Here is a 13,730-nt window from a genome sequence, read left to right on the forward strand (position 1 = left end):
GTGTGATATGTGCCTGCCGTTCACACGTGCACCCTCACACCTACCCAGGACAGTGATGTCTGCGTAGGCTTCCTGAGGAGGATCCGTGTAGAGCTGGCACACGTAGCGTCCCTCGTCGGAGAGTGACACATTGGACAGAGACACCCGCAGTTCGTTGTCAGAGAAATTCACCAGCTGGAACCGGCTGTCCTTCAGAGCTGTGGGGATACATGCGAGACAGAGACAGTGAGGGTTACAGAGTACAGGGACACAAACGTGAGACATGATGGAGTGAGAAGGGAATGGAGGGGAATAGAGGAGAGAGGGGTGAGAATGAGAAAGAAGACAAAGGAGACAAGAGGAGAAAATTAGATAGGAGAGAGAGAGGGGGAACACACTGGCCTTTTGTGTGCTTTATCCTTAATTGAGTAAAAGAAAAGTGAGTTTCAAAATGATTCATACAAGTTGATTTATAAAGTAGCTTTACAGTCCACGGAGCACTAGCAAAGACAGGAAAAGTGTGAAGAGTGCTCATGAGGACTCCTAACAAGCTAGGAACTCTTAAAAACGGGCTGCTGCTGGTCATGGATGGATGCTTCAAACTCACATATTCCTGGGAAAAGGGGAGAGGCGTTCAAACATACATAATGAATTAAATCACAGCGCTGAGGTAAGAGACGAGCCTGGATGCATGAAACTGTAAATCAAAAAGAGCCAGGAATATCTACTCCAGTATAGAAAGGCTGAATTTTCTTTTAAATGTTGCAAAGTAGGTTAACTGTCTCCCTCAGAGTTTTAACTCTATTTTTCATTTGGGTCAGCCCTCTTCCCTAAGCACTCTTTTACATAAACAGCTTTGCTTGATTTGATTGGGTGCTCTTTTGATGTTTTGACCTGCCTTCTTTATCGAGTCCTCTCTTCGAATCTTTCTAGCTAACGAACTCCATTCAGGCCCCGTTTGAAGCACTGGGAGTTTGTTATTCCCACCAGGCTTTACACTTAGCATCATGATCATTACCGAGGTCTCAGGGCAGTGTCAACACGAAACCTCATCCCTCCGATGTAATGTGAGAGCTCTTTGGAAGTCTCTCCTCAAAGAGAAACAATGACACTGATGCACTTTGAGAGGAGAAGCACCTGCTCGGGAGGGAAACCCTTCACTTCTGAGACACTTAATATATTTTATACAAAGGGTTTCATAACTGGCTGACTGCTTACATAAGAGCACAGAAGACGCACACTATTTTATATTCATGAGTCAGTTTTTCTGCATATTTTCTCTTAAATGTGTCTACATATTTGTGTGGCAACTAATGATTATTTTCATTGCTGATGAATCTGCTGATTATTGTCATAGTTAATCGTCCTCTCTATAAAATATTTGCAATTAGCAGAAAAGGCCCATCAGAGCATGAACTGAAATATTCAGAGTGCTTGGTTTGTCGGACCAACAGTCCCAGACTCTGATATTCACTTCATCTCAAAGAATACAACAAACAACGCCAAAAGATATTCATCATTTAGAGGAAGTGAATCTCTGGTTGATTTTGCTTTAAAACAGTCAGGTTTGCGTTCACTCCCTGCTAACAGCTGTTTCTTTCCTGTTAGAGTTCCAACAAATCTTAAGGGTTGTGTGCTATGACCGGGACGCCTCAAAGTTTGCTCTCTACTTTCTGATAGGAAGCTCTTTCACCCGTGAGTACAGAGGACAGTTCATGTCAAGTGTAAATGTTCAAGATGACTTGCTTTACAAAGAACCCTGATCTTTCTGAACATGTCTAAGTAATGTTTGAGCTTTGATCAAACCAAAGTGTGACCATTTCACAGTGTAACCATGTTCTCAGTGAGGGTTAAAGTCAAAAGTCAACCTAGATCTAAGTTTTGTAATGGACAACAACAAAGATGTCTATTGCAAATGTCCTTTTTAAATCCCCTGGCCGACTCTGATGTTAAAATAATGAAGCCCATGCAGTCGTGCTAAAACTGCAGTTCCTCAAGGGTCCACTTGAGGCTGGCTCCAAAAACCACAGAGACTTTGGTGCAAATTAATGATTTTGGTCTGAATAGCTAATTTCTCTACACTATACAGGGGTTTCTTTTTCTTTTTTAAGTTTTCCCTTTTAAAATATTAAGGCAACTAATTTGGCGTAAAAAAGCATTATTAGGGGCATGGCTTACTAAACTGACAAGTGGACACATTGAAGCTTTTCAGGAGCCTTAAAGCTGGGCTTGGTAGTCAGATTTAGATACACTTTTGTCATACTGGTTAAAATGATCTTTATGTCCTGATGGCAATCAATACATAATGTGTTCTTAAAAAAGAGTGAAAAAAAGCTGCTATCTACAGCCAGAGTAAACCTGGGAAAACACCAACCAATCACTGTTTTTGGGTCACAAAATTTTAAACCAATCAAATCCCGTCCTGCCATTCTGCCCGCCTCCATTTCCCCGGTGTGTACTCCCCGTCCCCGTCCCCTGCCTCTGCTTCCCCTGAATCTACTGACTGCCCCTCTCGCTCGACCTCTTGCCTGTCCCCTCTGACCCGATGAGGTGCTTTGCTCAGGACTGTAGTCCGGAACAGAGTCTAAAAAGCTCTAACCACAGGGGCTCTGACAAGCAAAAAAATGTATGACATTTAGTAAGTCCTACAGAAAATGTATATGTACTGTAGCATCCGTCCGGACGCTGTAGTGACGACGAGCCAATTCGTGAACACGTTGAGTCTTAATAACCGATCACTGTCGGCCGTGATCACGCCAACCAACAAAGCAACAATCAATTTTTGAATGAATGAAGAACTTCTCCTCTTGTCTCTCCTCTCTCCCGCTCGCACACTCTACACCTCTCCTGATGCCTTCACTAACTTTCAACACTGTAGGAATTAAGAACATCTACACTGAGCACTTTTAACAAACAGTAGAGCTGTTACAGTATTACATGTATTATAACTTTTGTCCTGATATCGTGTCACCAGTACATCTGGATAATGCTAGCATGACAGTTGTGAGTACTAACAGCAGCCATGTTTGTTTGTGTTTTTAACTTTCACAATGATAATGTTTTGGTGAGGACCGGTTTTGAATCAGTCACGATCATATGGGGGGGGGATCGTTTTGGAGGAGCTCCGAGGGAGGAGGGGAGGGGTTAAACGGAGTCATGAGGAAATGCTACATTCAAATTCATGCTAGTTTTCCGAGACTACCAACCCCAGCTTTAAGGACCACCTAAACTGCGCCTCACTATCTCTATCACAAATTAGGAAAATTTAAATCAAACTGTGATTACAGTAGCGGAGTTGTTTCATTATATTGTAACATATATTTTTATTTAAATTTGTATTTAATCATATCAGACAAGGTTGGTGTTTAAGAGAAATAAAGTCAGCTCGTAAGGGTCTTTTTAACCTACATGGGCTGATCATTTGGTGCTCAAGTACAGTCTTTTGACAGTGTATTACTTTGAGCATTAAGCATTTGTAACACAAAGTCTGACAACTCTTGAGAAACGATGCAGTGAATAAATAATGGTGTGATTTTGCATCACTGTAGATAGAGGTCCACCTCTACTGATAAAAGCTAATTTTTCCCATTTCAGATGGCAACTCTGTTAAATTGCATGTCATTTTGCATATATCTGACACAATAAATGCTCATCCCAGCAATACTCGCTCTGCCTCTACACCTATGACATGATTCATCTTTATTTTCTGCAATAGAAATTTGTTTTTTCGGCACTGTAAAAGCTGTTATTGTTTTGTGGGTTTTTTAGTGTGCATGTCTGATTCTGCGGCTCGCTTCACTTGTAGCTGCTGTTCTTGTTGCTTCTTGTGTGTCTGCGTGTCGCTGCTGTTTACTCTGTTGTATACAAAGATCTGCCACTGTGTCGGGCGGCCCCGTTGACAGGTAACAATGCCACTGGCTGAGGGGGGTCCCCACAGAACCAGCAGTCCTTTAGGAACAGAGCCGAGAATAGCGCTGCCAGGGGTTTTTCACTAGACCCCATTACGAGGAACATAAACAAGCAGCAGCGGCCCAATAACACTTTAGCTGCCGGTCACAAATGGCACATATATTCAGATCTAATTGCAGATAAACAAAAACCTTTTGTGTTTTGTTACTGACAATGAAAGAGCATTGAGTAAAGCAGAGAAAATGACATGTTTACATCCCCACATGGAGCAGTTTAAAAAGGAAGGCAGAGAAAAAGGTTTTCTTAACCTCACGGAAACATTTCTTTAACAATAAGATTTATTGTTTCCAGGATGTAAGGGCTAATTATTCATTGTTTTTATCCCAAAACCTTCTCTATCTATTCCTTGGTGTTAGAATAAATATTTATAAGTTGTACAGCACAACATGACCTATGCTGTATATGAATCCATTCCTCTCTGCCATAGTCTCCCGCAGCTTTGGGTGTTTTGTAAAAATATGATGAAGATGTGTACTCAAACTCCCTCGATGCTCTTCGCGAGTGAGAAAATGGAACACACATCACGCTACCTCGACTTGTGAAATAACAGCTGGGATGCAATATAGACAGAAATGAAGGGTGTTTCTTGTTCACCTTGAATCTTGGCTCACATCCCAGATACAAACAAGTAAAAAAACAGACACAAAAACTCCAAGTGGAAGTAGTCCATATGCTCATGCATAATCATAATGTTCAATATCCTAATCTAAGAGATTATCGTAAAATCGAACAGTGACAAGGACACAGAAGTATTCCCATTATGGTAGCTCTGTGAATTATCTCATATTAATCTTACCGCATTCTGAGCTTAATGACTTTTGTAAATGAGCCAAAAAGTCAAGGGCAGATGGAATCACGTTTTTATAGAAAATCAAACCTAAGCTAGAGGTGATGCTGTAGTGATGTCTGATATCCTCACTGTAATGTCAAAACTTGAAGGATTTCTTTAGTGCAGGATGTCCTGAATGTTTAGTGATACAAAAACACGTACATTTAATGTGTTTGAGAAAAAAAATATTTATTAGAACATTTGATTAAAAAAATGTATGTTCAAATGTTCAAATTTCTAAAAAGAGAATTATCTTATTTTAAATTCTAGTGTTTAAATCAGGAAAAATCTAGTTTCAGCAATGTAACAATGCACTAAACGTGGTATTTGACCTTCAAAAGAGTCATCTGGGAAGTCGGCTAACAGTTTACATTAGCTAACGTAACTTGAGTGCAGTTGGAATGAAATAATACAAAAAAAGTAACACTAATTAAAGCTTGCAATGCCTTTCCCATGAACATTGTTCCAATCTCGGTCACATCAATTAGAAATGAAATGGGAAGGGTTATCATTAAACAAACAAACAAACAAACAAACATTAAGCTTTACTACTTTACTACAACATCAAATTACACAGCTTGTTGCTAATTTTATTGAGAAAACCCTATTGGTAGATATTAAATACAGGGATTACTTTCTGTCATAAAGTCTTAATTTTTTCACCCAAATGTTAGAATTCAAAAGAAAAGAACCATTTAAATATTTCTTTAATTATTAAAAAAAATATGTATTTGGAATTTAAATTTAAAGTACCCTGTAAACATGGGGAACCTGGGCTATATAGTCCCCGAAGCAGATGGCCCAGATTTGATTCCTACCTGTGTTCGTTAGCTGCATGTTATTCCCCCACTCTCTCTCCCAGTATCCTACTCTATCCACTGTACTATCCTCTAAATAAAAGGCACAAAAGCCAAAAAACAAGAAATAAAAACACAAAGACACAACAGTTTTTTAGTTGCAGAGAGTTACTGTAGGGATTGACTTTTTTGCTGCATCATAAATGAACAGAACACATTCAGAGCAGATGTGCCATTGTAATAAATGTCTCAGTGTGCTCAGGCAAAAAAGATAGAAATGTAGAAATCAAAAAGAAGATGACAGAAAAAAAAACAGCATTCCTCTCAAAAAGTTGTTGCCCAAATCAGTTGTGACCTACCAATTTAAACAAGATTGCTGAACTGGTTTGGTTCAAATGTATTTGTTCATTGTTCAAACATAACCTTTCATAGTCCTAAAAGATTCATTAGGTCTGACACTGTATACTATAATAAGACAGTTCTTTTAACTAGACCAGTGTGTTTTTCTGTCTTAACTTGACATGTTTCGACTACAAACTTCCTGCAGGCTTCTTCAGAAGAGTCACGTGGTTTTGTTGTGATGTTGTCTGTCTTCTGAAGAAGACTGCAGGAAGTTTGTAGTCTAAATATGTCAAGGTGAAAAAGAAAAACACTGGTTTAGTATAAAGAACTGTCTTATCATAACCTTTCATATTTTCATAAAGAGTGGAAGTCCTAATGCATAACTACAGAACACATAACTTTGATGAAGAAATGACTTTGGTTGAACCATTACCAGATTAAGTCTGCTGAAACTATCATTTTAAATATCAATCGGAAACATGTGATTGCTATCTGTTTATAAATTTGTAGTGGAATTAATCAATATTGATCTGAAAGGCATTCAGTTCACACGTATAAGAACAAGACTTCTCATGAATTTCCTTTCACTATGGTAAAGAAAAAGAACTTTAGAACTAAAGGTACATTTTCTTGAACAAGTAATCCCTTGGTGGTCAGAAACAGATTTCTCTCCCTTTGAGCCCATTTGATTGTGTATTTAATGATTACTTCATGAGATATATGGGAGACTGGTTAACTTTGTGTGTGTGAGGCAGTAGGACTTACGTCTAACATCTTTGAAGTAGATGGTCTGTCTGTTTGGGTTCAGCAGCTGGATGACCGAGTCGTCATTGTTCTTCACTCTGCAGCTGATTGTTGCCATTTCCCCCTCAATCACAGACACATTGTCCGTCGCCAGGTTCTGACCTTCGACTTTAAAACACAGAGAGAAAAAACAGACAGGATATTTTCAGTTTCAGGTATTGGAGACAGGCATCCCTACCTGGGTATCACCACTCTTTGAAATATTGAGATTTCCTACAACAGGGACTGGGTGTGAACACATACACAGTGTAGTTTGTCTGTTTGCAGCCATGGCTAATCCGTTTAATATAAGAGCCATGTGCAATGTTTGTCACTATTGATCTCCCCCAGATCAGAGTGGGCCCTGTGAGTCAGTGCCAGATGGGCTGTAAGCTCTGCTGCCCACGAAGGTAGGGAGAGAGGAGAAAAAGAGACAAAAGAAAGAGTGTAAGAAAGTGGCAAGTAGTAGATACTGGCAGGGAGGAGGAGGAGGAGGAGGAGGAGGAGGAAGAGGGGGCGGGGATGGGGGTGAGGAGAGGGGGAGTCAAACAGAGAGAGAACAGAGCCGAGCTGGGTGCTGTTTATGGTGGAGCTTTATCAGAGCTCTCCATCTGAGGATCCATGTGACCATCGTGCGCTCCGTGTGCTCAGCTGTTCTCTTCTGTGTCTTGAGGAATAAAAGCGCTGTAAGCATCTGAGTCACTCTCAGTACACATGCAGCCATTGTTGCCACAGACAGGCCCCGGACATTGTCGTCGTAACTTACACCTCACATCAAAAAGCCTGGCTTTGTTTCCCCTCCACCCCCCTTTTTTCTTCTGCTAAGAGTAAGAGGAAGAGAATCAAAAGTCACCTTGTGCTATATTTATCTGTCAGGAGCCAAAAAAGCATAAGGAGAATGGAGAATAACGTTTTAATGCCTCAGATTCACTCCAGCGGAGGAACAACACTCTCAGCCGCCGCCCCAAGAAAACATCAAAAGCACATTTGCATGCCCGAGTTGTCAGACACCTCCATTGCATTCTGACATTTACAAAGTGGAGGAGAAAAAAACACCTGCATTTTCAGATAGTGATAATGGGAATAGACAGCCAAACTAACATGATTCAAAATGAACTCTGTGAATGCGGCAGGCAATGAGAAATTAACCTCCTGTGGAGAAAAGCTCCTCAGACCTGTCTGATGCAATGAGCTACCCATTTTATTCCACTCTGCTGCCAAGGCTCCATCAGGACAAAGGGAAGAGAAACGGTAGGATTACGTCCAAAAAGTACACAACAAAGCCCGTTACAGGTTTATAGTTGATCAATGATGGAGGCTTTAATATTGAATGTATTAATATAGTTTTCTTTAAGGACATAAATATAAACAAAATTAAATAATACAGTTATGTAATGGTTTTTAGTGTTGGTGCAGTTTTATGAGGCAGCACCTTGAACAGCCACCAGGGGCAGTATGGAAATCAGTCATTTCACTATTTGAACATGGAAGCAAATGGATTAATTAATAGTGATCTAAACTTGTTCTGCACGTGCTTCACATGAACAATGCCTTAACGGAAATCAGATGGAAAGATTTTTATTTATTTATTCATTTTTATTTAACCTTTATTTTACCAGGAATAGTCCCATTGAGATACAAAGTATCTTTTACAAGGGAGTCCTGGCCAAGACAGCAGCATAAAAAGTTTCACAAATAGAACAGGACAAAACATATAGTGACAAGTATTACATCGATTTATAAATACTTCTAATTCTTTTAATACAACAACAAACATGTTGTTCCCTATATTACCTTGCATCCTACTTGGAGACTCTGAAATTTAATTCACATGGACTTGTTTGTTGCCAAGTCAAGGAACGAACCATACAAACTTAGAAGGGGGTGAATGGATGGTGAAGGACTACTCTGAGAAAACTAATTGTGATATTGAATGGTTCCGCAAAACCCAAGAAAATATCCAATGCCAGTGAGATTCTGTAATTTTGTCAAAACATGTGCATGGTATTTTCTAATAAAGATCAGATGCTGGCTTTGGTTAAAAAAAAATACTTTGAAATGCCTAGATTTGTTCCACTTTCCATCCGTGGAGTATAAGAGTAATGCTAAGACCACTTCATAAAACATGTGTAGTAGCAAAACTCTCAGACTGTTTTTCTGCCAAGATTGTTGTATTTTTTTCAAACAAAGAAAAATCTGATACAATGTGTTTATGATTTTAGTAGTATATAACAGTCCATAATTTGTTCATTTGTTGTCTATGCTAAGCCAAACAGCTGTCGAGTCAGTCATACCTACATGTTTATTGTAGAGACACAGTTGGGTGAGAGTAAATCTGTAAATTCATCAAAATGTCCAATTATTCAAGCCGGTCAGGATTCCTATTTCAGTCTCAGTCTCCCCCAAGCCTTCCCAGATTGTCTTGTGTTCATGCCAAGCTCTCGAGACACTTATTCCAGCCTTGTTTCTGTGACCTGTGACTGACTTTTTGCCCTGTTTTCTAGACGACAAGCTCATGCCTATACTTCTGCATCACTGCCTGACCTTTTGGATTTTTTTGACCCCGCTGTTTTTGCTTCTGCCCTGTTTTCGTGACTTTTTGTTGTTAAAAACCCTCGAAGGAGACGTCTGTGTTGCCTGCATTTGAATACTTTTAACATCGTCTAAGTATCAGACTTGCAACATTGCCATCCATTACCCCTGACCTCAAAACTTACTTTCTACTTTGCTTTATTTGAAGCACAATATTTCTTTCTTTGGTGTAAAACATTGGTGTAGACATGAATCTTGAGCTGGAGTATTGCCCAATACGGAGGTCATTCTGGGTTGAATCTTACGATCTAGTGCATAATTCAAAGCATCTTGCTCTTACATGCTTCACAGGGAGTGATAAGGAAAGGTATATATCAATCAACACTGAAAGCACTAAGTTATTAAAGCACAAACAGCCTTCAGCTGCAGTGTGAGTTGTTTTACCTGGACTTGCACACAGTGTTGAAGGATTGACATTACCCCCTTTGCACCACATTTTCTTCCTAAACTAATATAATACTGTATTTATGAGCAAAATTATGAAAGTGACCTGTTACAGGATGTTCTCTCCATGTGCAGCCATCATCCTCCTCACTGCACTGATATTTCACTCCTCTAATGTTTTAGAGCTTGCTCTGTCTGCAAGCAGTAACAGTGCCAGATTAGCCTCCTTAACTTGCAACCAAACTGCTGACAAAATGTTGATGAAGTTTGTACAGCCTCTTCAATTTTTGACCGGGACAGAAGGCAAAAATACTGTAAATATAATCACATTTTCTCTGTATTTAGTTAGATATGTCAGCTAATTTGTGGTGGAGTTTAAACTTAAGGCTGATTTATACTTCTGCGTCTCCCCTACGCAGCAGGGGCTGACGCGGACATGAGCCCCACATACTTGTGTGTCGGTGTGTCCGTGTCGCGCAGCAATTCTCCGCCGAAACGCCTGAGGGCAGTGCGGTCTCTCTGATAGCAGCCGCCTGCTTCCGGTCCCGCTACGATCTCTGTTTACTTTTCCACAGAGATTCAGAGCGTGTTATGTTAATCTACAGCTGATACATGTTGCTGTTTATCATACAGACATGATTACATGAAGAATAGAGAGGAGGAGATGTGTGGCCGATGTCCGGGATCCCGGAAGTGTTGTAAATGCGGGAAATACAAAGCCGCCGAGCGGACCAATCACAGGGCTTGCGGTCCGCGTCGGCTCTACGGAGAGTTACATTTTGGAGGAGGTGCACGTCAGCTACGTGCGTAGGCCACGGCGTAGGTACGGGAGCTACGCGGACCCCCGGCGTAGGGTACGCCGTTGATTCAACGCATAAGTATAAATCAGCCTTTAACCAACTTTGGTCTGATCAAAGACAAACTCTGCAATTATAACAAATTATTGAAGGTTCCCTGAAAATTCAAGTCTTGTGCAAAAAGAGCTTAAAATATGCTTTGATTAAAAAAATCAAAATTCTCTGCAGAGTAAGAAGATGTCCAAGCTCTGGTTTGGTAAACTCTTAGCTGGTGGATGAAAAAGGGAATGCGTACAGCTAGCGATTAGTTGCCTTCATTGAAAACTCAAAAGAATAATGAAGAAAATATCAAAATAACCATCATATGGAGAGCTCAAATGTGTAAGTTTGTGATGATATGTGATCTGTAGCTCCCTGTAAGAGTACGCACTGCTGCAGAAGATGAGGCAACAGCAGTGTGAAGTGTTTTTGATGTCTTTTTTATTTCATCCCTGTTAAAGTAATACATTTGGCAGTCAAAACAGCAACACAGAGCATCCTCAAAGCAAGGTTATTCTGCTCCCAATCTGTTGGACTGAGAGAAAAGGGAGTGCAATAGATAAATTCTCCATAAGGTTTAGCAGCCCCAAGCAAGGTTGGTCCCTCTCCAATATCCCAGTCTAGGCTCATCTCCAATTCAAAACACACATAAATAACGTTGCTGTGATTAGCAATCCCATCAAAGTGAAAACAGGCCACTTTGTGGAACATGGAGGGTTTTTGCAATTGGAGTAAACATTTTCAATTGCCTCTGCATCCTGGTCATGATTGGGTGCAAATGAGTAGAGGCAGTCATTAATTCTGGGCGGTGGGTGGGGGGTTGAAGGGGGGAGTGGGCAGAGGCATGGCACAGATGACTGGCTGATAAATTCACACTCATTCCAGCAGCTGTCTGGAAGACTAAAGTGCCTGTATCTCTACACATGGCTGGCCTCCTGTTCCTGCATCACAACATGCTGAATGAAACAGTCAGGAGGAAATACAGACCTTCAGAAAGTCTACATGCTCTCTGAGGGGACGTACAATCTGGCGTCGAGTGTCTGCAGTGGACCTCAGCTCATCAGTCCCACTCAAAATGCTAAACAGCACGAACTGCCGTCCAATTTTTTAAAAAGTCACGAAATCAAGAAATATTAGCTGCCCGGCTCTTACAGCAGAAGTTTGGGGACGGGCACCTTTGAATCGAGTCGGCTCCTGCTTTGAACTCCCCGCTCTTGTTTTCACATCAAAAGACATGAAAGAAGCAGCTAAAAAAAAGCTTGACAGCCAACCCCTCAATTCCTCTTCCTTGAGTCACGGCTGTCTGCAGCAGTCGTGTCCTTTCAAGGAACAACCAGGACTATAGACAGAGTCATTAACAATAAAAAGTTTCTCCCCCCTCGTGTCTCATGCTGCCTTTTCACTGCTGCGTGTCTTTATCCAGCTCAGTCATTAAACCCTTATCCTCATGATGAAATGCTGTTTTAAGGATGTTCACGACTAAGGAGGTTTCTGTCTCGGGGTATAATTAGCACACTGCCATTTCTTCCAGACCCTTTGCATGAGAAGGTTTCAAAAAATGTCACTAATTTGGACGTCTTTTTTCTCTTACAAAGACCAGCTCTCTTAGAACATCAGTGTAACTGTTTGTATAATGATGCAGAGATGGCTGAGAAATGAGGCTTTACAACCCGAGAAAAATGGCACCAACTGAATTATTGAAGGGTATGTGTGCCATGTAAATGAAATGTTCAATATACTATAATGGTCAGGTATCATTTTCTAATCATGCAGTCATTAAAAAGTGTTTATTAATCTGTAACTGTATGAAATAGTGAGCATGTTGCAATCTTCATATTTAATATGGATATTAATTGCCCTTCATAGTTGACAGTAATCTTGGCACGGAAATTTTAAAATTAAGATTATAGATTAGTTTAATTATGTATGGAGCAATGTGTAGTGAGCAGGTAGTTATGTGTAATAGAATCCTGACAGGGTGAGACTCTGCTTACAGTAAATTATCCCCCTTATTTCCCAGCTAACTAAATACACAAACAAGCTGACACCAAGTATTGATTTAAAGATTGTCTCAATAACTTAAGAATTATATATGCAGCTAAAATAGTCCCTCTGATTCAACAGCTGGTAGTGCTTCCATAGCAACCGTGATCCCATCAGCCTACTTTGTGGTCCAATTAACATTAAACTTAACATTTTCAATTGCTGTGAAGTCTTAAGATTTGACTTCTTTACAGTAACAAATCACATTAAACTTAAAGTGAAAACATTACTGTTACTGACAGAAGTACCTGTAATGCCCTCTTCACCATAACTTCACAGTTGACAATGGTAATCATTTTCCTATAACACTGCCAAAGCCTACACCATATTAGGGTTTGATGTTTGCTTCCTGTCTGTTTTCTTCAATTTGGTTGAAGTCTTTCTCACTCAGCTTGTGTCCCTAACATCCCTTGCTTGTTTCTGCACCATTTCCCTCCTCTTGTCTCCTTTACCGTGCCAGCCAATAACCACCGATCTAAAGTTTTGTGCTATCAAAATAAATTGAGAGTAATATTAAAAGTATCCTCTGTGTTCTGCTATTGGAAACTAAAGTTTTGCAACACGAGGTGCATCAATATGAGGTGAAATGATAAACTGATTAAATGTGCCGGGCTCTTTGCAGGGTGATTTGTAAGAAAGCTAGGTAATAACTGTTTGTACCCGGTTTAAAAGGTCTCATTTGCAACTTATAAACCATCTTAAAGCCAAGGACTTGTGATTCTGTCAACATCTCAATTTGCATCTCTTTCTTCAATTTATCAGGGAAAGTGCCATGTTTAAAATGTGCTCACATTATTCAGGTAAAAACATAATTCCTGAAAATTCAAGCTCCATCTAAAACCATTTGAGAGGCTGAAAGCGTTAGAAGTCCTTGGGACTGGGAAATCATAAGACAAGATGTGCATGTGTTGATCTTCCATTAGAAAGTGTTATCAGTACATATAATGTGTTATTTATTTATTTAGTACAGCTTTAGTTGTACTTGCTACAACAGAGAGTTGCTGTCAGTAATTCACAGTACGCTCACACCCTGTTAGACAGAAAAGAACACAAAGAACTTAAGGGTTCGGACACATCTTCTAGTGAGGTGCTAGTTTGCAGCCAGACATCAGAGAAAGGAGGAGACAGTCGGCACACTCACAGCTCAAGTCTCTGAAGAAGACAAAATGTGCTATT

The 13,730-nt window shown here is 40.2% G+C and overlaps 1 protein-coding gene across 2 annotated transcripts in view; it reads right to left on the bottom strand.

The window, feature by feature from the left end:
* Positions 1-13,730, bottom strand: part of cadm1b (cell adhesion molecule 1b) — a 228,929-nt gene that overhangs the window by 40,672 nt on the left and 174,527 nt on the right. For both annotated transcript variants that reach the window (XM_034701417.1, XM_034701416.1), the window contains 2 exons: positions 6,682-6,828; positions 45-197 (listed from right to left, as the gene is read on the bottom strand). In XM_034701417.1, the coding sequence (XP_034557308.1) occupies positions 45-197; positions 6,682-6,778 (250 nt within the window). In that variant the 5' untranslated portion in view covers positions 6,779-6,828. The remainder of the gene's footprint in view (positions 1-44; positions 198-6,681; positions 6,829-13,730) is intronic.

Source organism: Notolabrus celidotus, chromosome 14, assembly GCF_009762535.1.
Source record: "Notolabrus celidotus isolate fNotCel1 chromosome 14, fNotCel1.pri, whole genome shotgun sequence".
Lineage (NCBI taxonomy): Eukaryota > Metazoa > Chordata > Actinopteri > Labriformes > Labridae > Notolabrus > Notolabrus celidotus.